Source organism: Panthera pardus, unplaced genomic scaffold, assembly GCF_024362965.1.
Source record: "Panthera pardus isolate Hobbes unplaced genomic scaffold, ASM2436296v1 HiC_scaffold_22, whole genome shotgun sequence".
Lineage (NCBI taxonomy): Eukaryota > Metazoa > Chordata > Mammalia > Carnivora > Felidae > Panthera > Panthera pardus.
The window spans coordinates 72,351,024-72,373,797 of NW_026526788.1; the positions used below are offsets into that span (position 1 = coordinate 72,351,024).

Consider the following 22,774-nt stretch of genomic DNA (forward strand, 5'->3'; position numbering starts at 1 on the left):
GTGCTGAGACTATTGGACATCCGTTGTGAAACAATTATTCTTAAATCTTCATGCCATATTAAATTAACTCAGAATGAGCATACACCTAAAGATGAAAGCTAAAATTATGAAACTTCTAGAAGAAAACATAATAGGAAATCTTTGCCATCTTGGGATAGGCAATGAGATGAGACACAGAAACGTGAACCATAAAAGAAAAAACAATTACATTGGATTTAAATTTGAAAAAACACTATTAAGAAAATCAAAAGACAAACCACAGGCTTGGATAAAATATTTGCAATACGTATATCTGCCATTGTACTGTTATCTAGAATATAATGAACCCGTACAAGTTAATAAGGTAACAGAACTGATTATGAAAGAGGGAAGAGATTTGAACTTCACAAAAGGGCATACACTGATGACCAATGACATATGGAAAGATATTCAATATCTTTAGTCTTCAGGAAAATACAAATTTAAACCACAATGCAATATCACTGTACATTCATTTAATTAAAATTAAAAAGACCGGTCATATCAAGTGTTGGCAAGAATGTGGAGCATCTGGAATTCGTATAGTAGTGATGGGAATGTGAAATAAATGGTACACACTTTGAAAAATTATTTTGCAGTTTCTTAAAACATTAAGCATACATTTACTGTATGACCCAGTCATCCTACAACTAGATACACCAACGAATTGAAACATGTCCACACTAAGTTTTTAGTAACTTTATTCACAATAGCCAAAAACTTAACATAACTTAAATGTCCATTAGGAGGTAAATGGATAAACAAAATTGGTATATCCATGCCATAGGAATACCCAGTGATGTAAAAAATAACAAATCTGCTCATAGACATCATGGACGCATCTCAAAATGATATTGTTAGTGAAAGAAGCTAGATACGGAAGAACACACACTACGTACAATGCAAACTGTGTGTGACAACAAGCAGGCATGTGACAAGTCAACCAGTGGTTGCCTGGGTGAGAATGAATAAATTGCAAAGCGGCAGAGGAAGCTTTAGGAATTGATAGGAAGTGTATATACAATTTCTTGATTGTGGCGGTGGTTTCATGAGTGTATTGTGACAGCCAAAACTCATAGAATTGTATGCTGTAAATGGATGTACTTTATGTAAATTATTCGTCTATAAAAATGATGAAGAAAAAAGTCCTTGATACCACAAATACTGTAGGAGCCCTGTATTTTGTATCCTTTCTTCCAGAAATATGAATTTATTTTAATAGATTTGCCTCCATGGTACCTGGTACTGTTGGTCTTTATACTTTCACAAAGCCTGCCTCTAAATATTTTTTAACATTTTTACATGAGACTTTAAACTCTGTAATGGCAGGACTTTGTTTTATTTAATGCTCTGTCTCCAACACTATGAAAGAGATAATTATGAATTAATGACTGCTTCAAAAGGAGAAGTACAAAATGGTGTGAGAACATATAATAAGGGAACTTAATGTGAACTAGGAGTTGAGGAAGATCTCTCCGAGCAAGTGACGTCCAGACTGAAGTCTGGGGCCGATAGAGATTAGCCAAGTGACAGATCTAAGTGTAAATGTTGAAAAGTTGTGTCTATAGGTCAAAAGTGCTGAGAGAGGTTTGGCTGGAACTGTTAACTTTGAGCGTCACCCAGGAAAAATGTATTGAAAGAAAATAATAGAACCCAGGATTTTCAAAGCAAGGAAAAGGAAACGGCAAAGAACAATGTGAGAGGTAGGCAGGAAACATTACTGTGTGACAACGAATTCACCTACAGGAGGGAGTGTTTGAGGGAGTGATCAACCCACATTACTTGCTGCCAAACTGTCACCCATAAGGACTAAGAAGCAGCAAGAGGAGGTCCCTGGTGAGCTTTAGAGAAAGCAACAGATGGAGGTAGTAAGAAAGGGCAGAAACCCTGTCGGGATGAGCACTGGGTGTTGTATGGAAACCAGTTTGACAATAAATTTCATAAAAAGAAAGAAAGAGAAAGGAAGGAAGGAAGGAAGGAAGGAGAAAGAAAAAGAAAGAAAGAAAGAAAGAAAGAAAGAAAGAAAGAAAGAAAGAAAGAAAGAAAAGAAGGAAAGAAGGAAAGAAAGAAAAAGAAAAAGAAAGAAAAAGGAATGAACGAACCAGGTCGTAAGATAGGTTGAGCAGTGGCAGCAGAGGAAATGGCGATCATGAGCGCACACAAGTCCTTGAAGCGAAGTTTCTCTGGAGAAGACCGAGAGTCCAGTAACCCAGAGGGGTATGAGGTCAATGGAGGGTTTTTACTGGGGAAGTGTTTTTTTGAGATAGGAGATATTTGAATATATTAAATGCTGATGGATCAAAGCCCATGGAGAAGTAGAGTTGAAAATTCAAGAGAGAAGCTATATCATCGTATGATCTAGACTCAGGAATTGGGTAGCATTACTTCTACCTCATTCTGTTTATTCAAAACAGATCACTGAGGTCGGCCCACACTCAAGTGAAGGGGATTAGACTCAACTTCTTTTTTTTTCAGGTTTGTTTGTTCATTTGTTCGTTTATTGATTGATTGAGAGAGAGAGACAGAGAGTGCAGGAGGGACAGAGAGAGAAGGAGAGAGACAGAATCCCAAGCAGTCTCCGCATTGTCAGTGCGCACTTCTCAGTTCCCAGAGAAGATAGGAAAGTGCACAGGTAGAGGGACTGGTGGTGATTTCAGAAGAAAACAAAACAAAATAAAAATAAAAATCAAGAAACAACCAACATGACCATCAATAAGGGCCTCTCACTATCTGAGTATATATCTCCCTATACTTCTGTGACTATATTTGTGTGGCAAAATCTACTGAAGAAACCGCTAGATCAGAAGAAAATATTAAGGGACTCAATGCCAAATTATACTCCTTAAAGCGCTGAATTAATTAATTTTCCTACCAAGTCTATAAGTGAGTGCCTGTTTTCCTATATTATTATCCTATACCATTACCAGTCTGGGCATTATTGCTGACCTTAATCTTTGCCAGTCTGACAGGTAAAAATATTATTTTATGTGTTGGTTTAATTAGCATTTCCTTGATTTTTGCATGATGTTGAATTTCTTTCTCTGAATTTATTGACTGCTTATATTTCTTTTTATTGTCCTGTGAACAGTCTGCTCATATTCTTTGTTAATCTTTCTGCAGTTTTGTTCTTACTGATTTATATGAGCTCTTAGTACATTAAGGAAGTTGGCTACTAATTTAGTGTCATGTGCTAGAAATTTTGTGTCCTGATTTATTGTTTACCTTTTGAAAAATTAGGTGAATCTTAAAGAATGAACTGGAATTTACTGTGGGAATAAAGAGAGGAAAGGCATTCTAGGTAGAAAAAATAGTATTCCCAATACTATGGAGGTTTGTAGCCATATAGTGAGTACTGGGGAATGCTATTTTAAATATGCTTTAGTTATGAAGGGTAGAGTTTTCTCACTATCCTATTTGGAATCTTGTTTTACTTAGTGATATTACATTCTTTGGAATTATCTCTTGGTGGTCCAACCACCAACGAATTCTTTTGTACCTGGTTGTTGCTTAATGAATCCTGGTCAGTTTACTAGAAACAGTTTCTAGATGGCCAGAGGAAGCCTTTTGGGGCCTATAATTGACCATATGATGCTTAAATTATTATTACTACACACACACACACACACACACACACACACACACACACACACACACACGTGTGTGCGCGCACACACAATGTTAATACCTGCTGACATATTTAAGGCAAAGCCTAAATAGTTAAAATGTGATATTTATTTGTCTATTTGTTTCTAGAAATGAAGACAATGGAACACGATAGTGGCCAGTTAAGTGAACTTCAAAAACAAAAGGATGAATTAATACAAGAATTATTTACTCTGCAGAGAAAACTTAAAGGTATTATCTTTATGAGCTAGTTTATTCTGCTGATTAATATAGTTATATACACATAACAGGGTCATAATATTCTTTCAGATTGTACTAATTTATTGGGATATAGTATTATTATTGGTATAAAAAAAGAATAGGTAAAATACTGAAATGATTAGTGTTAGATCTGGTATTTTTAATGTCATAAATTTTGTTAAGATCTTTTTTGTGCCTTTAGTTGCTATGTTAAAGTAGAAAAATAAAAATCATTACTACATACATTTTATATGAAGCACCAAAAATTAGAGTATTGTTCTTATGAATGAATGAAGGTAGCTCTTCTGTTTATTTTTTAAAGATTGTAAGCATTTTCTTAACTGTTTAGTTTCTGAAGATAAAAAGAATGAAGCCATTTGTACTACCAAATACCTAGAGGCAGAAAAAGTAAAAATCAATGAAAAGCCTCAAAATGATGCTGAATGCTTAAGGTAAGAATTGCCTATTATATTTTGGTATAAAATCTAGTAATTTTTCAAGTTTTCAAAGAGATTTGAGCATAAAACTGAATGTGTAATTTAAGTTCCAAATAAAGACATTAATTCCTTCTATGTATATTATGAAACATGCTAATGAGAAAACGCTTCACTAGCTAAAAAGAACTATATGTAAGTTTCACAGGGTATCAGGTTGATAATACTGAAATCAGTTTTATCTTTCTGCCTCATGGACTCAGTGCTATTCACATGCCAATAGATTAAGACAAAAGTATTGGTTCCACAACCCCCCTTTTTGTTATTTGTAACTTTTTATTTTTATTTATTTTTTAATATTTTTTATGTTCATTTCTTTTTGAGAGAGAGAGAGAGAGGTGAGCAGGGGAGGGGCAGAGAGAGAGGGAGACACAGAATTTGAAGCAGGCTCCAGGCTCTGAGCTGTCAGCACAGAGCCAGATGCGGGGCTCAAACCCACAAACCAGGAGATCATGACCTGAGCCGAAGTTGGACACTTAACCGGCTGAGCCACCCAGGTGCCCCTATTCATAACTTTTTTAAAAAGTATTGAAATTATTTTTTCTCTTTTTAGATCTAAGGGGGGAAAAATCACAAATTCCTATTTTTCTTGAAATTTATTACTACCGGTTTGGTGCTGAAAGAACGAAATGTATTTTTTGTATGGAACGTTTAGATGCTTTTTATGCATTTGGATAATGAAAGAAAGGCTGGCGTTTGAAATAACACAGTCATACACACAAGGAGAAAAACTTCGGTTTATTAATTTTACTATTATTTATTAATAATTCAATGTTATATTTTCTTGCTTAATTTCAAAGAAGTTCATATACTTTCTAGGCTAAATATAAGGAAAGAAACCTCATTACTGAATCTATGAGAAGCAAATGAAGTCTTCTTTTATATAAATCATATAGAAATATGTCCACTAGAGCTGAACAAATGCTTCATATTAGTAGTGTATTGCTTTAGGCCATACTTTTAGTAGATTGTGAGAAAATATTTGCAATTTAATTTTATGTTAAGTTTTATAAGCATGAAATATCAATCTCTTGGGTGATATGTGTGATGCAGAATGCGTTTCTGTAATGACAATCTGCTCATTGATTTTTTTACACTTTTAAAAATGATAATGCCCACTGGTATCATTATGGTTAGTAGTGTAAGGACTTCCGATGTGAACTCCAGTTTTGTGGGTTTATCACTGAGTCATAAAAATTTGCCCTGGGTTAAAATTAAACACACAAAGTCTGTTAGAGTGTTTTTTCCTTCACAGATGGTGACAGGAAATTTGAATAGAAAGAAACATCAGTCTGTATACACTGTCCATTTTCTGCATTTTAGCAGTTATTTACCAGTTCCCACTTTAAATTGTTTGATATGTGTAGCTTATTTTGCCAACTGGTATGTTCTATAAAAGTTATTTCAAGTATAAAGAACCAAGTCAAAGTACTGAGTGTAAAGATTTTAGGAAATAGGGCCATAAGTCTCATAATTAGTATAACAAGAGTCTTATGATGGCAAGAAGTGATATGACATTTATTCAATATCATGAAGGCCAAAATTAAGTTGGTTTTATCCCTAACTTTGGAATATTCTGTTCCATTTGAACATTCTGTTCAAACGTATACTGAATTCTGTTGCCTTTGTCCTAAATTTTCAGGTTTAACTTCTGTGGGTATAGATGCTATATTTATGGCAGGGTTTCTCAAACTTCACACTGTTGACATTTTGGACCAGGTTGTTCTTTGTTGTGAGAGGGCAGCCCTATGCAATTTAAGCGTTTGATAGCATCCCTGGCCTCTGCCCACTGGATGCCAGTAGCACCTTCCACCCCCAGCCTTGCCAATTAAAAATGTCTCCAGATATTGCCAGATGTCCCCTGGGCAGAGAGGGGTGGGTAAAATTGTCCCCAGTTGAGAACCAGTTTTATTTTAAGGTTATTATAATTGTACTCCTACTTTTATTAAACTTGAACCAGTAAGAAAGCAATTATAAAAAAAAATTACTGTTAGCTTATTTGTATGAGCTTATTGTTTCTACTTTTAGTAATTGGAAATTTTTATACATATTTTATTCTGTCTACATTATTGGAATTCTTTTTTAATGATTTTTTAAGTTAATCTGCCATGTTCAGGTTATTTGTTGGACACTATTGTGATGTCATTCATTATTGTAGACTCGGTACTTACATTCACAGTGGTTTGATGGTCTCTGCTTTAGGTAATCTTTTCCTGTTTGTAAATACCAAGATGCTTATTTATTTAAAAGGTTCTATTTTGAAGAGTGTGGGATCATGTTAAGTCAGCTAACTTGTAGAATATCGCTGTGATTAACACTTAAATCAAAGGTTGGGCTAATCCATAAGAAGCTCCCAGAAGGTTGTACAATAATGACTGATCTAGTTGTTGTGATTTTTGTTTCTTTTGTTTTGTTTTGTTTTTTCATATAGTTCAGGGAGGATAGAAATGATAAATCTCAGGTTCTTAAGAGACAGTAACCATAGAGATTAAGATTACAAACCCCTTGGAATCTCAGCTCTGCTGTTTACTAAGTGAGTAGTCTTGGACAAACAATTTAACTTGTCTGTACCTCAGTCTCTAGATCTATAAAATGAGGTTCATAATAGCACCTACCTCACAAGGGTATAGTAAAAATTAAGAACAGTGTTTGGAACATAGAAATGCTCTATAATTAGGTATAATTATATAATTACTTACGATTACATTTTGACTTCATATTATCCATGTGGATTTCGTGACTTTCAAGCTTCTTTCTCATTTTTCCTTCCACCTGTCCTTTAAATGCAGGGGATCCCTAAAGGTTAATCATTGATTGTCTTCTTCCTTTGTATTCTTTATGGGCTGGCTCATATGTTGTAATGGTTTTAATGATCACATATGATTGATTTCCAAATACTTGTCCTGAATCTCTCTTTCCTAAGCTCCAGTCCTGAATACCCAACAGTTTGATATAATCATAGATCTGAAGTGATGCTGCCCTGATTAAATAAGCAAAAAAGCAAGCACAAAAGTTTTATCAGAAGTTCAAAGGTTTTGTCTATGACCATACTACTCCGAACATGCCTGTTCTAGTCTGGTCTCAGAAGCTAAGCAGTGTCGGGCCTGGTTAGTACTTGGATGTGGAGTTCAAAGGTCTTCGTAATCTGTGCCCTATACTACTATTGCATCAGAATACCATTTAAGGAATTCCAAATATGCCACAGGACTTCTTCACACCTCAGTATCTTTCTTTCTTCTCTATGAGCTAAAATCTAACTTAGTCCTTAAGGCCCAGCTCAGGTGTCATTTTTTATGGGTTTTGGTCAAACCTAAAATGTAGCAGGCAGTTTTGACATATTTACAAACCTCATCATTCTCACCCTACCCTAATCCATAACCAAGTTTTATTGATTTTGTCTGCAAAATATTTCTTGAATCCTTCCAATTTTCTCTCCCCATTGCTAACATCCTAGTTCTAGCCACTACCCTCTCTCACCTGGATCACAGTAAGTCTCTCCTCTTCTCTACTTCTTCTCTCCCACTCATCCACTCTTGCACAGGCTGATCCATTGTAAATTGAGTCATGTCATCCCCTTATTAAAATCATTCAATGACTTCATAATGAACATAATAAAACCTAAAGTCCTTAGTGTGGCCTTGTCACAATGTAGCCTCTGACCATCTCCTTGATGTTATTTTCAGCCATGGTCCCCTCTTCACTATGCTGCCTCAAGCAATCCAAGCTTTTTTTTCCATTTGAGAACCTCTGTATCTACCTTTCCTTCTCCCCAAATTGTCTGCCAGCCCTTTTGCCTGCATGTCTCCTGCCTAGGTGGAACATACCCTGTCCTTTAGGTCTCGATTGAAATGTTTGCTCAGAGAAGCCCTCCCTCTGTTATTTTTTTAAAATAACAACCTGTATTTTTCCTTTAGAGCACAAATTCTATTTTGTAACTACATATTTATGTGATTTATCTTGTTAGTATCTCTCTCTGCCATGTGCTTAACAAGAGGAGGGATCTTGTCTACTCAGTTTACCATTGCATACTCAGAATCCAAGACATCGGTGCAGAGCTTGGCATATAGTAGGCATTAAATAAATAAATGAATAAATGACTCTAATAAATTATGAAAACTCTCCTCTACTTTTCCTTTCTCTGTGTTCATAGAGAATATGTTTGTAATTCTGTTATATCATTAATCATATTCTATGATAGTTATGTGTATCAACCTATCCCACTTGACTGAGGATTCCCTCTACTTCCTGTTCATTTTTCGACCAGTCTCACATCTAGCACAATCAAGGGCACATGGTGTTCAACAAATGTTCCAGCGATTGATATAATTTTATTTTCACTACAAAGAAGATAAAGTCCTTCACCTATTTTGAATGTTATTTACAAAAGCATGGTATATTCCCACCACTGGGATAGCCCCATGGAATTCTTTTCTTCACTCCTGACTTTGACGGGTTTAACCCCCCCAGCCTTTCCCCAACACCCTCCTTTCTTTTTCGAAGGTGAGGACGAGCAACTCAGTCTGACTGGTGAGTTTGGCAAGGTAAGCTGGAGCTAGCCCCTTTCTTTGGCCTGTCTCTTTGGAAGGTGGCCTACCTCACATAGTGTATGTTCCACTCTGCTCTTCTGTCACATAAGCTTCACGGTGATAGGACTACATAAGAGAAAGCTTATGGCGTCCAGTTGTGCCTTTAATGGTGTGTGTATTACCTTAGTCTAATTCTGGGGCTCAATATTAGTCAGTCCTTTGCTTGCAGATATAAGCCACATTCTCCAGTATCTGCCATATTCGTAGTAAATGCAGTATCTTCTGCTTTGCTTATTTCTCAATAGGGCAGAATTCAGCGAGGAAAGAAGAATGTTATATATTGGGCCCTTTCAAACTCCCAACAGAAAATATTTTTTTTATTATTACCCAACACCAGGGTCAACAAAATACAGCTCTTGATCATGACTTTTTATTTGCTCCAAATAGTGACATGCCAGACAACTTGAAGCATTTCAGGCATTTTTCTTACCCACAAAACATCTTTCTAGAAGGTTTTACATTTTTTTATAACCAATATTTGTGCCTGTTTAATACAACAGGAAGTTTATTTCAGAAACAGAGCTGCAGAGTCAACAGCATGGGGCTGTCCTTCTGAACATTTGAAGATAGTGAGGCTTTGTGAAGAGATATTTGCAATGGAAACTGCACAAAAGTTAATATACACCTCCTACTGAGAGACTCTAAATGCATTTATATGAAGTAGTAAATCAGTGCTGTTGCCTTTTCAGTGAAAAAGCCATCGAGTTAAGGTGAATGTAGAGGTCACATTGATGGTCACACTTCGATTTATAAGAAAGCATAAATACAGGATGGTATTCAGACACTCCCAGCCTCTCTAAAAGATACACAGATAAATGTGTATATTTACACACATTTATATTTTTTATTTTACCAAATGTGTAGAGGTGTTTTTAAATTTTGAGAGTAGGTTATGTTGACTGAATCCAAAATTCAAACACTACAAAACCGTAAAACATCAAAGTCTCCTCTCTTATCACCTTACTTCAGAACCCCCCCCCCCCCCCACGTAACCATTGTTGAAAGTTTGACATGCATCCTTTCAGGGTTTATGTATCTCTGTGTGTGTGTCTGTGTGCACACACACGTCGTGTGTGTGTGTGTGTGTGTGTGTGTGTGTGTGTGTGTGTTTAGCACTTACTGGGCTGCAATTTGCTTTATTACTTAGCAAAATATTATGGACGTTTCCCATGTTGGTTTGTACTGATCAGTGTCATTCTTTTTTACTGCTAATGCATGGAGATGCCATATTTATGTAGCCTTTCTCCCTCTGATGGATGTACAAGAGTTTTTAAAGTTTCATAGTTGAAAACATTTTTATACATGTATCCCTAAATACTTATGGGGGTGTTTCTATAACATTATTTAGGATAAGCATTATTGGGGCACCTGGATGGCTTAGTTGATGAAGCAACTGGCTCTTGATTTCAGCTCAGGTCATGATCTCACAGTTTATGAGTTCAAGCCCCCCTCATTGGGCTCTATGCTGACAAGCACAGAGCCTGCTTCGGATCTGTTCCTGTCTCTCTCTCTCTCTCTGCTGCTCCCTGCTCATTCTCTCTCTCTCTCAAAAATAAACATTAAAAAAAAACAGAATAAGCATTATTTAGTAGAGTAACAGGAATTGTTATTCAGGTGACAGTGAGAAAATAATGCACATGTATTTTGCAGTACTCTGTGTTATCAATAAAAATGAACTCTATGTGGGTAAGTATAACAAGATCTCAACAGTAAAGTTTCTGGAAAATACTAGTCAAATAATTATATATCTATAGCCAATCCATACCATCTCTCTCTCTCTCTCTCTCTCTCTCTCTTTAGCATTTATAAAAAAAAATGAAAATCTCCATTTAATTCCAGGATTATTCTTAGCTATGTTGAATATTTCTGTTGACTCTGCATCTTTTCTAGTAAAACTTCATCATTTATTCACTAACAGAAGTGTCTCTACAGCATTGATTATGTAGCCTTCAAGCTAATAGAAATCTCCTGTTTTGTGAACTCTTGGCACATTCTATGGTTATTAAAGCTTCTAAGTAAATACAAGGGAAACTTTGATGACAGAGTCAATTGATTATTTTAAACATTATATTCTGATATAAATGTGACTATTCGTAAATGTTCCTAAACTTTGAAATAATTTTGCCTATTTATTGTACAAGCCATGTATAATGTTACAATAATCATTTTCAAAAATCATTGGTGTCTTTGAAGGAAAACAGATTTTTTTTTTCCATTTTCACATGTTACTTTTACGAATAACCCCTTTTGGCATGGGGGTAAGGAAGGTGATAGAAAGTATGTGGTTAAAGAAGATGCCTAATTCAGCTCGCCCAGGATTTGCAATAATAGCCGCTGGCAGGACCCCACTCTCTTTTACCTCCTTCTCAACAGATCTCTCTGGTTCAGACTGACACACCTGTGAAGGTTCGTAACTGTCTGCTTGTGGCCTGGACTGAAGAAAGGATGATTAGGACACCAAAACCCTGATTTCACACATTCAACTTTGAAGCCTAGTTGCAGAAATAAATTGTACGTGAGAGAGGATGACCTACATGTCTTAAAAAATAGTATGTGTTTAAGTGGCACTAAAATAATTTTCATATGAGTTAATATACAGAAGGAATACTAAGACAGTCAAGCCAAGGAAACACTAGCAAAAAGTAGATAGAACTACTGTCTGTGAACTCTGGTGTCTGTGAACACCAGAACTCTGGTGTGATCAAGGAAACCAAAAAAGTGTAAGATTAATAGACTTAGCATGTAAGATTTAAAATTTCATGTGTCAAAAAAGTCAGCATCATGGGATGATAAACTGGGAGAAATTTATAGTCATTATGACAAACAACAGATAACAGCTTACCAAATAATCAGCTGATGAAAAATCAGAAAACACTAAAGTCGATAGTTTTATTCATGTATTTATCCAACAAACATGCATAGAATGCATACTTTGTCTCATACACTATACAAGTTAGTAGGGATAACAGGGCAAATAAGTCAAATAGTAATGCAGTTATACTGCTTACCAATTAAATGCAAATTGAAACCAGTAAATACAATTTTCCTATCAAATTTTGAAAGCCATTCTTAAATGACCATACCAAAATTGACAAGAGTATGGTATGGAGATAATACATTGCTGTGGCAGTATTCATTGCATATGTTTGGAATGCAATTTTATGTACATAAAATCAATCATTGTAAGCACTTAAAAATATCTATGCCATTTAATCTAAGAGTCCACCTCTGAGCTCTGTCTTAAGGAAAACAATTCTAAGTACAGAAGAAACTTTATGTACAAAGGTGTGCATAGAAATGTTATTTATAGTAGAAAAACGTAGAAAACAACTTATAAATGAATGATTAAGTTAACTCTGATGTAGCCACTTGGATCGCTACATATTTTTCTTGTATGGTATGAACTGGCATGTGTAATTAACTGGGGGAAATGTAAGTAATAACATTGAGCAAAAGAAAAAACTAGGAAGTAAGTGTACATAGTCCCTATTATAGGGAAACAAAAGACCGTGACGAAATATACCTAAATTTTAGTGTCGTTTGAGTTTGTGTACTAGGACTTTGGGTGAAGTTTTTCCTTCTTTCCACTTAAATAGTACTTATGTACAGTCCTATAGCTTAAAAGAGTATTCTTCCAGTAAAGGCTTTTCTTTAGCACTCAGAAGTAACAAAAAAATTGGAATGGCACAGGAAATCATAAAAATACATGGAACATAAGTTTTGCAAAGCTAACTAGCAATATTGGCCCATCCTTGTCATTATTTGATGATTCAGAGAAAGCTGACAATAACCAATGCAAACTGCCCTTAGTTATTGTGCAGCAGGTGAAGGAAGTCCTTCTTGACTCCTATAGGCAATCAGTCTATGCACTGAAGCATGAGATCTGCTTACCATTATATGGCTTTGGCTAGCTGCAAATGTATTAATATTCATACCATTATTATCTAGCCTCTTTTAAAGCTAGCAACAGCAATTTTTTCTTCAAGTACAGATCTAAATTCTACAGCTTGATTATATGCTGAATAGTGAAATACTTCCTATAATTTGCTCTAACTGCCCTCCTTAATTTCAGTAGTCTCTCATTTTTATTGTTAGCTAACTGAAAGGGAAAGTGGTCACTGCCCAGTGCTGATGGGCATAAACAGTCTTAGGCAACCTGCGGTCCGTTTGAACTGAAAAGAGGGAGGAGCAGGTATGGATGGTATGATGGGAAGAAAGATCTCTACTATTTTAGTTGAAAAGATAAATATATTCAAATGAGGTCTGAAGTACATTTTAGAGCAGCCTCCACAGTACATTGTAACTCTCCATTCAGTTTTCCACTTTTTAAAAATATTCATTATAAGGCTTTTATGCTTGTGTAAACATCTAATGCTCAAAAATTAATAACTTGCTCTATCTTTCCTATGTAAGCATTCCTTCAGGATTCCTATTTACTATTAAATTCATAGAAGTTCACAGAACACATTGAACTTCACATATATAGGGTATTGTTTCCTTTTCCATCCCTACAATTATGTTTTTCTTCCCTAACTATGTGTAAGTTCTGAAGTATAATAATATAATAGGCGCCTGTGAACTAAACTAGACCTTGCATTTAGCCATGGCTCCTCCTTTATTCCATACCCTTCCTTACTCCACATGTAATTGTGGTCCTACACTGTGTTTCATTTCCTTGTGTGTGTGTGTGTGTGTGTGTGTGTGTGTGAGAGAGATATGGCATTTAGTCCATTTTCTTATATATAATTTTCTTTGTTACCTTATGATTTATTTAAATGTATGCCATACATTTATATATATGTCTGCATATTGTTTATTTTTGTTTATATTTGAGTTATGTAAAAATGGTATGATACTGTTTTTATTCAACTTAGTTTCTAAAACTCACCTATGTTGTTGAGTGTAGATATGTGAATATATCACAACTTTCTTTTCTCTTTTTTTTGTTTTTTAATATTTTATCTATTTTTGGTAGAGAGAGACAGAGCACAAGTGGGGGAGGGGCAGATAGAGAAGGAGACACAGAATCCGAAGCAGGCTCCAGGCTCCGAGCTGTCAACAGAGCCTGATGCGGGGCTCAGACTCACAAACTCAAGACCATGACAGCCGAAGTCAGACGCTTAACCAACTGAGCCACCCAGGCGCCACTCTTTTCTCTTTTCAGTGCACTTTTGGGTTGCTTCCAGTTTTTGTTTTCACTGGCAGTGCTCAGGTGATCATCCTGGTGCACACGCGTAAGAGTTAAAGTTTTACTCCTGGCAGAACTGCTGCATATAAGGCACACGAGTGTTGAACTTTACATGATAACAACAAACTATTTTTCCAAAGTGATTAAACTCGTTTATATTTCCATTAGCACGTGATAAAATTTCCCACTGATCTCCAACTTCTTCAATATTTTCAGACTTACTAACTTTTGCCAATCTCAGGGGACGTAAGATGGTATTTTGTGGTCTTGATCTGCATTGCCCTACCATCTATGTGATTGAGCTTCTTTTCATGTTAATAGACCATGTGTTTTCTTTTCTGTAAAATGTTCCATACTTATTTTGCTACTGGGTTTTTGAGTATTTGTCTTTTACTGTTTTCTAGAAGTTTTTTATTTTTATATTTTTTAATAGTTTTGGATTTTGTCTATTACACATTGAAGATATCTTCTCCCAACTTACGAAGCTTTTTGTTTTTGCTTTGTGTTTTGGAGTTCTTTATATTGTTGTGCTTTACTGGAGTTCCTACTTTTGCTGTGGTTTAAATTATCAGTCATTTTTTGTTGCGGTTAGCATTTTTGTGTCTTGTTCTAGAACTCTTCCCCCATCTAAGATCGCAAGGATATTGTCCTATATTTTTTCTAACAATTTGTAAGGTTTGCCTTTCACATTTAAGTGTTTAGTTTATATGAAATTGATTTTATGTGTATAACAAGATCCATTTTTATTTTTTTTGCACACGGATAACCACTTGTCCCAGCAACATTTATTGAATGGTTTCTTCTTCCTCTAGTGATCTACAGTGTCACATCTTTTATTAAAAATAATAAAATAACGTGGATATATTTCATATTATACTTTCTCTTCTGTTTCATTGGTCACTTTGTTGATTTCTGCGTAAGACTGTGTTAATTACTACTAAATGCATACTATTCCATTTTAACTATTTAATTACTTGATAAGGAGTCATGATACAAGGTATGACACCCCCTTTGTCTCTTTTGGTCTTCATCAGGAGCATGTTGGCTATACTTGGCTGTTTACTTTTTATGTACATTTCTTTTTTTTAATGTTTTTATTTTATTATTTATTTTGAGAGAGTGTGCATGTGTGAGCGGGAGAGGGGTAAAGAGAGAGAAAGACAAAGAATTCCAACCAGGCTCTGTGCTGAGAGTGTGGGGCCTGACATAGGGCTTCTCCCCAGGAACCTTGAGATCATGACCTGAGCTGAAATCAAGAGTAGGATGCAACGGGGCTCCTAGGTGGTTCATTCGATTAAGTGTCCCATTGGCTCGGGTCATGATGATCGCAGTTCCTGAGATCGAGCCTTGCCTTGTGTGGGATTTCCTCTCTCTCTCTCTCTCTCTCTCTCTCTCTCTCTCCCTCTCTCTCCCTCCCTCCCTCCCTCCTCCTCCCCTGCTTGCCCATTTTCTCTCAAAATAAATAAAAAACTTAAAAAAAAAAGAGTAGGACATTTAACAGACTGAGCCACCCAGCCCAGGTGTCCTTATATACAGTTCTGAATCAACTTATCATATCCATTAAAATCTGTGGTGATTTTGGCTACAGTTGTACTTACTATCATAGTTACTTTTGAGAGACTTTATGTCTTTATTAAACTGAGACTTCCTGTCTATGAACTTAGGATACCTCAATTTGTTTTTCTAATATATTTTTTTTTTTTTTAATTTTTTTTTTTCAACGTTTATTTATTTTTGGGACAGAGAGAGACAGAGCATGAACGGGGGAGGGACAGAGAGAGAGGGAGACACAGAATCGGAAACAGGCTCCAGGCTCTGAGCCATCAGCCCAGAGCCTGACGCGGGGCTCGAACTCACGGACCGTGAGATCGTGACCTGGCTGAAGTCGGACGCTTAACCGACTGCGCCACCCAGGCGCCCCTAATATATTTTAATAAAACTTTAGAATTTTCTGTTTGTCGATCTTGCACATCATTGGTAAGTTTTAATTTTAGGTACCTTGCAGTGTTGGACGCTGTTGAAAATGGTGGTTTTAATTTAAGTGACATGTTCTAATTGTTTATTGCTGGTGCACGGAAATATAACAGATTTTTGTATTTTGACTTTATGACTGCTATCTTTGCTAAGCTCTGTTTCTTAAGAGAATTATTTTAGAAGATTTAAAGCACATACAAAGGTAAAAAAGAAAAATATAATGAATCTTATGTACTGATCACTCAACTTTAACAGTTATCAATTTATGGCCAGTCATGTTTCATCTATGTCTCCACTTGTTTTTCTTCTGTATTACTTGAAGCAAATCATATACATCATATCATTATTATATATTTATCTTAGTATGTCTCTTAAGAAATAACTTTTAAAAACCATGGAGTCCATTATTACACATAAAATAATTAATAGCAATTGAACAAATAATAATTAACTGATATCAAATATCTAGTCAGTATTCACACTTACAATTTATAGGTGTCAGTTTTTTGTTTGTCTGTATTATGTTCCAGATAAGGTCTACATATGACAGTGACCTGATGTCTTTTAAATCTCTTTTAATCTTGAAGCTCCCCTATTTTCTTTTATTTTTTAAACTTGTAATTTATTTGTTGAGGAAATTAAGATTTAAACACATTTTTCAACATTTATTTATTTTTGAGAGATAGAGACAGAGCATGGGTGGGGAGGGTCAGAGAGAGAGGCAGACACAGAATCTGAAGCAGGCTCCAGGCTCTGAGATGTCAGAGCCTGATGTGGGGCTTGAACCCATGAGCTGTGAGATCATGACCTGAGCTGAAGTCAGATGCTTATCCGACTGAGCCACCCAGGCACCCTAAGGAAATTACATTTTCTATCCTGTAGAGTTTCCCACAATTTGGATGTAGTTGATTATGTTCCCATTGTATGGTTAAATATATTTGTTTGACCTAATATATTTTTTGGAAATTGGTAATTGGATCTAAAAGCTTGAGCAAATTTAGGTTGAAATTTTTTGGCAAAGCTATAGCATAGATGGAATGTTTTTCCATCAGAAGGCCTTGTGCCTCTTGTTTTTTGAGTGTTAGTGGCCATCAATGTTCAGTTTCTCCAGACCTTCTAATTCCGCCCCCCACCCCACCCCCAACAGCCTAGACTAAATTATGCTTCAGAAGCAAACAACCCTTAAATCTCAGTGATGTGCAGTGAGTGTTTATTTCTCAATCACACTACATGTTCATTGGGAGTTAGCCACACTTCTCCTCATCTTCATTCTGCAACCAAATATGAAGAAGCAGCCCCTATGGCATATGGTCATAATCTTTGTCAATACTTGTTGCTTGTTTTACATTTTAGCTATTCTGATGTGTGTCGAGCATTTCATTGTGTTTTTCTTTTCTGTTTCTTTGATAACTAACAAAGTTGAGCACATTTTGTGGATAATCTGGTAGAGGTGTGTGTATGGGTGTGTGTGTGTGTGTGTGTGTGTGTGTGTGCGCACGCGCTTGTATGCCCATTTTCCATTGTGTTGTCTTTTTCTTATTGACTTGTACTTCTTCATATATTATGGATATACTCTATTATTTAATGTGTCTTCTAACTTTTACTTGCCTTCTTGGACACTGGGTGATCTCTGATTTTGAGCTCATGGTTTCCTCTTAATCTGTGGGAGGCCTATAGGTCTAAATATGTTCAACTTTCCTTCCAAGAGGATTTTCTTTTGCTTCTCCTAGCGTACAGGGAATGCCACTGGCCTAGGACCCCTTCAGACTTTCCTTAAGGGTTGGAGCTCAGCAGAGGTTCGAGTTGATCTATTCTCTGCACCTTGGGGCTGGCCCAACTGGCTTAGGTTTGTGAGATCAGGATTGCTCTTGGTATCTGCCCTTAGGTTGGCCTCACCTGCCCGGCTGCCCTTGCTCTCTACCTCTCCAACTGCCATTCATGGCTTTTGCTTATGTTTTTCTTTTTGGAAGTCTGTAATGCTAGAAATGGAAGACTTTTCACTATTTTTTACATGAAATACAGACATAAAATATTTTTTTAATTTCAGAATATTCTAAGGATTAAAGACTTAACTGGAAGAAAGAAGTATTGCTTTCTTACTCTAAAATTAAAATATATTCTAATTACATATGTGTACTATAAAGTTAATGTTTAATTTTAGTGCAAGAAGAAATCTCAGAGGTCAATTTTTTCTGTAATTAAAATTTTTCAGGTTAGGTTCGGAGAGGCGAAATGAGTTAGCCAAGTTATTCAGCTTGTTAGTGGCCAGGACTAATACAGAGCTCTTCAGACAGTACTATATTTTTCCCACTAAACTGCGATGCTCTTTTAACTAACTAAAATTGCCTATTATGCATTTAGTCTGCCTTTTTCTTTATGGAAGCTTTTTTTTCTTCTGCAAATTTTATATAGTCTTTAGAGAATTAAAATTTCTTTCCAAACTCTTTAGTGTTAAACTCAAATATGCCACTATCCATATAACCAAAACTTGCTGTAAAAGTTTATTGCTGAACTCATAGAGTGAATTTTTCCTTTAAAACAGACTTAAGAAAGAATTAGAACTTTGTAAGGAAGACGACATGCAAAGTGCTTATGAAGCTCTCCAAACAGAAATAGAATTTCTGGAGTTGGTAAGCCACCAAGTGATTCTTTAACGTCTGTCCAGTATTATTGTACCCATTGGCGAGAATGGGCTTGCCGGGAGACATATCGTCAATCTAGTGGTTTGCCCTTCACATGGATTTTCACTAGATACAAAAATTAAAACTGCACCAACGAACCAGGCTAAAGTCAGGATCTAAATCAGTGAAGTCTTTTGAGTTCCTGGAGAGTTAGGTGCTACATAAAGCAAGTTCTCTTCAAAGCGAATACATACAATTTCAAACTAAGTTTCAAAAAAATTCAAACCTGACCTCACAACATTCCCTTGACTGAAACAGTTGTTAGAGGATTAATGCACTGAAGGATTTTAACTATCATAATGCTTAAAAGCTTTTTGTTTTTGATAGGCACAAATTATACTTTTATTATATTTGATCTTAAAACTTTTTTATTACAGATTTTTATGATCTCAAGAACTTTGGATTCAATTATTGGAAACTTATTTTCGGATTGTGTGGGAGCACTTTAAATTGCTTTTAACCTCTTTGGTTGTTTATAAAATGAATGCAGTATTTGCCATGCTCTATTTTAATGGAAGACATATATAGCTAGCTTTAGAATATGTTAAAATGTCATTTTAATTTATTACATTACATTTTGTTTCATATTTATTTTCTGTAAACATTTCTTTTAAAAGTGTTCCAATAGCTTATGTTAAGATTTAAATTTTTTATGAAAATTTTCAAAAATAAAATTGAGAAAAGCCCATTTATTGTTGTGCTAAATTTACATGAACTTTATGGAATTCCTTCAATAAGAATTTCATTTTTCCTCATGAAAAATTATCATATTTTTCTTTTCAGACATTGGCACAGAAAGATCTTCGGGAAAACAAATAACTTGTGGAGAATTGACCAAAGCTATCCAAGGTTTGATCAAAGCACCTTAAAATCAAATCCTGTGACGGATACACAAACAGTGCCCATTATAACAGATTTTTGTGGAAAACGTGAGGTTCTGAATGTTCAAAGTTGTTGATATCTAGAATTGGCATATTAGCGTTTTTAAAATGTAATGTCTTGTTACTTGCTGGAACTTTAAAGCTTCTTATGGGATTTGATTTTGTTTCTAAAGGAAGAAAAAGGGACAGGTGGATATTGTGCTCTCCGCTTCTTATCTCTCCTGACCCTTAAGCTGATCTGTACTTTGTGATGTTCATTCTTTATTGCAGTTTACCTCGGGTCTGGTCAAACACCGGTGGGGAGAAACGATCAGATTATTGATCCCATTTTGTCAGTGCCATTTCCCCTAACAAAGATGCTCACTTTCATTTTAATCCTTCTCTAATCTTTAAAATGTCTGTTGACAGAAGTCTTCTGAGGCCTTTCATCTGCAAAAGCCAGTTTTCTCCCCTTTTCTCTAGATATTTTTGTAGAGTTAAGTCTGGGGCTCCCGCGGCCATTTCCCAGCGTTTTGTGCCTGCTGTCCTCTTCCCAGTGCCGGTGTTGGTTAGAATGAAGTAAGTCATCCACCTGGGGAGGTGCATGATCTCCTTATGGCCATCAGGATTCATTTCGCTGGTGGACTGAAACATCGCAACTAAAACTCACGTTTGGATCAAACGTGGTATTTCCACCAAATTTGCAGCAACACATAGCTTCCTACAGTTAGCAATCCTGCCTAGGAAGGTGTATTTTTCACTAGTTTCTAAAAAAAAGTGGATGGAAATTGCCCAACGATGCCCTAAACTGTGGTGAATCAGGGAGGGGAACAAAACCTATTTGGGGATATATTGCAAAGTTCGGAGTGCAAATGTTAGAATCATGTTTTCTTTTGCGGCTGTAGTTGAATTAGTTTAACATCAAATATGAGATGTTTACAGATGTCTTCTATCTACTGACAGTGAGGTGGGCTAGTTTCAGGGCAAGTCCTATTTTGGTATAGTTTTCTGTGTATGTTGTTTTGTACTCTTATTTTTTTTAATTAGTAAAGTTAAAATTCTCCTTTGAGATGTGTAGCAGTTGCCATCTGTTTAAGTAATTTGCATTTTCAAAAGTGATTTCTTATTTTGATTCCTTAAATAGTTGATAGTAAATTATTTTTGCTTAAGAAGAAAAAAATTAATGGTACCAGGGAGTTGCTTCCTATTTTATATGCAAATATAAAGCGGAAAATGGTTATTGGGATTAGTCGTGACTTCAGTTTTGTCTTATTTTAGTCCATTTATCTATCTAAATTCTAAGTCTCATGAATATCTACTTATTAAATGTGTATTCTATTATTAATATGCAGATTGAGCTTACACATAAAGCCTCTTACACTTACCAATAATTTTTGTTCGTTATTGGTTTTGTAGCTAAATATTAATGTAAACTACAGATATGCCACTTATTTGCATAACTAACATGCAATGACATATACGCAGAATAAACTCTTACTGATACAACTATCTTTTCATATGTGTATCATCCAGAATGTCAAGATTAAATATTCACTAATGGAATCAGGATTCATATGAACTGAATCTGAGAAAAAATGGAAGATGCAGTATTTTCATTATTTCAGAATGCTTAAAATGCATATTTTAAGATTTAAGGTAATTTTCAAACAATCAAATGAATACTTTAGTGTTACATGTTAGAGTAATTCAAAGCACTACCCATGTGATTCCAGACAAAATAACTGGGACTTCTAGAATCAATGTAATCAAAGGAAGAGTTTTACCAAACAAAGGAAATACAACAATCAATAGAAATCACAGTGTACTAAACTGAACTGTACTGTCAAAGTAAAATATCAGTAGTAGATTTGGTCAGTTTTTAGTTTTTTTAAGAGTTAGTATTCATAAACCTCGTAAGTAGGATAAATAACTGAAATTTCTGGGTAAACATGTGTCTCAGACTGACTTTAATTATTCTGGAAGCAAGACTTTGGCTATACAGAAAGGCAGTTTTTAAATGAATGCTCATTCATTAAGTGAATTCACTAAATTTTCCTTGTACTGATGTATAACCAAAGCTCAAATTAACCCAGAGTAACAGTGATCCTGCTCCAAGGTTCTGGGCACGCCACCATAGTTCTTTACTGTGACAGAAGTTCTTCCAGAAGCAACTTTTTCATTCTCAGCTCTCTGTTGGGGATAATACGAGGATGTATAGATACTTTGCTGCATATTTTTCTTGCTGATTAATGGCACTATTTGGCTAGGGGAAAAACGGCAACAAAATTATAGTATGTGGAGCGTGACCACTAGACTAGAAATTCCTTTCTTCCTTCCCTGGCCTAATTATTGAAACGGAAGGAAAAAAATCAAAGAAAAGGAAAAGCTTTAAGGTATGGAGAGTCAAGAAGATTTCTATACTACTCATTGTTTTATCAATAGCAGTGTTTTCTCTTATAAGAGAAACAAAAATTGAGGAGTACTTTGTCTGCTTGTCTTTTTCTCCTTGAACCTTGAAAAACTATGATGAGATGGTTAAAAGTCCTAAATAAGGTTCAAGTCATAGAATTATGATGAACTGCAATCTAGAAATGTCTTAAAACAGAGGCAATTGGGATTGGTAATTTATTGTAGAGTGGATATTATACTGTGAGAAAATCTACTGAGTCTCTTACCAGAAGGGTAATTCAGCTGGCTGGTTGCAGATGGACGGATAGCGGGCACTGAACAGGCCCTGTTCTAAGCTTACACGGAGGACAAAGTCCCTTTCTATTTCATACCAATCAATCATACATAACTGTGTCACATTATTATGAATAAGTCATTTATTTGCAGCCCAGAAAACAGTAGCAGTGCGGTGACATGATTAGAAATAAATATGATATGATTTTTAATCCTGGGTGTACAAGGGTAAGGTGTTCTGTCATTCAAATATTTATTTCTAGCATAACATTTGAAATTTGGAGTTGTCCAACGTTCTAAAAAATATATTAATATTTGAAACAGATTTTGTTGAGGTCAACTTCTGTGTTTCTTCATGACTCTTCTCTCCTTTGTCATCCTGAAAAACTGAAATGAAGCAAATGCATTTGCCTTTCGGAGTCTAGTT

At 35.5% G+C, this 22,774-nt stretch overlaps 1 protein-coding gene across 1 annotated transcript in view; it reads left to right on the forward strand.

Moving 5' to 3' along the window:
* CCDC172 (coiled-coil domain containing 172) overlaps window positions 1-20,734 on the forward strand; it is a 58,506-nt gene extending 37,772 nt beyond the window's left edge. The window contains exons 5-8 of the mRNA XM_019459551.2: window positions 3,772-3,873; window positions 4,232-4,334; window positions 18,667-18,754; window positions 19,589-20,734. Coding sequence (XP_019315096.2) covers window positions 3,772-3,873; window positions 4,232-4,334; window positions 18,667-18,754; window positions 19,589-19,624 — 329 coding nt within the window. The 3' untranslated portion in view covers window positions 19,625-20,734. The remainder of the gene's footprint in view (window positions 1-3,771; window positions 3,874-4,231; window positions 4,335-18,666; window positions 18,755-19,588) is intronic.
* The last annotated feature ends 2,040 nt before the right edge of the window (window positions 20,735-22,774 follow it).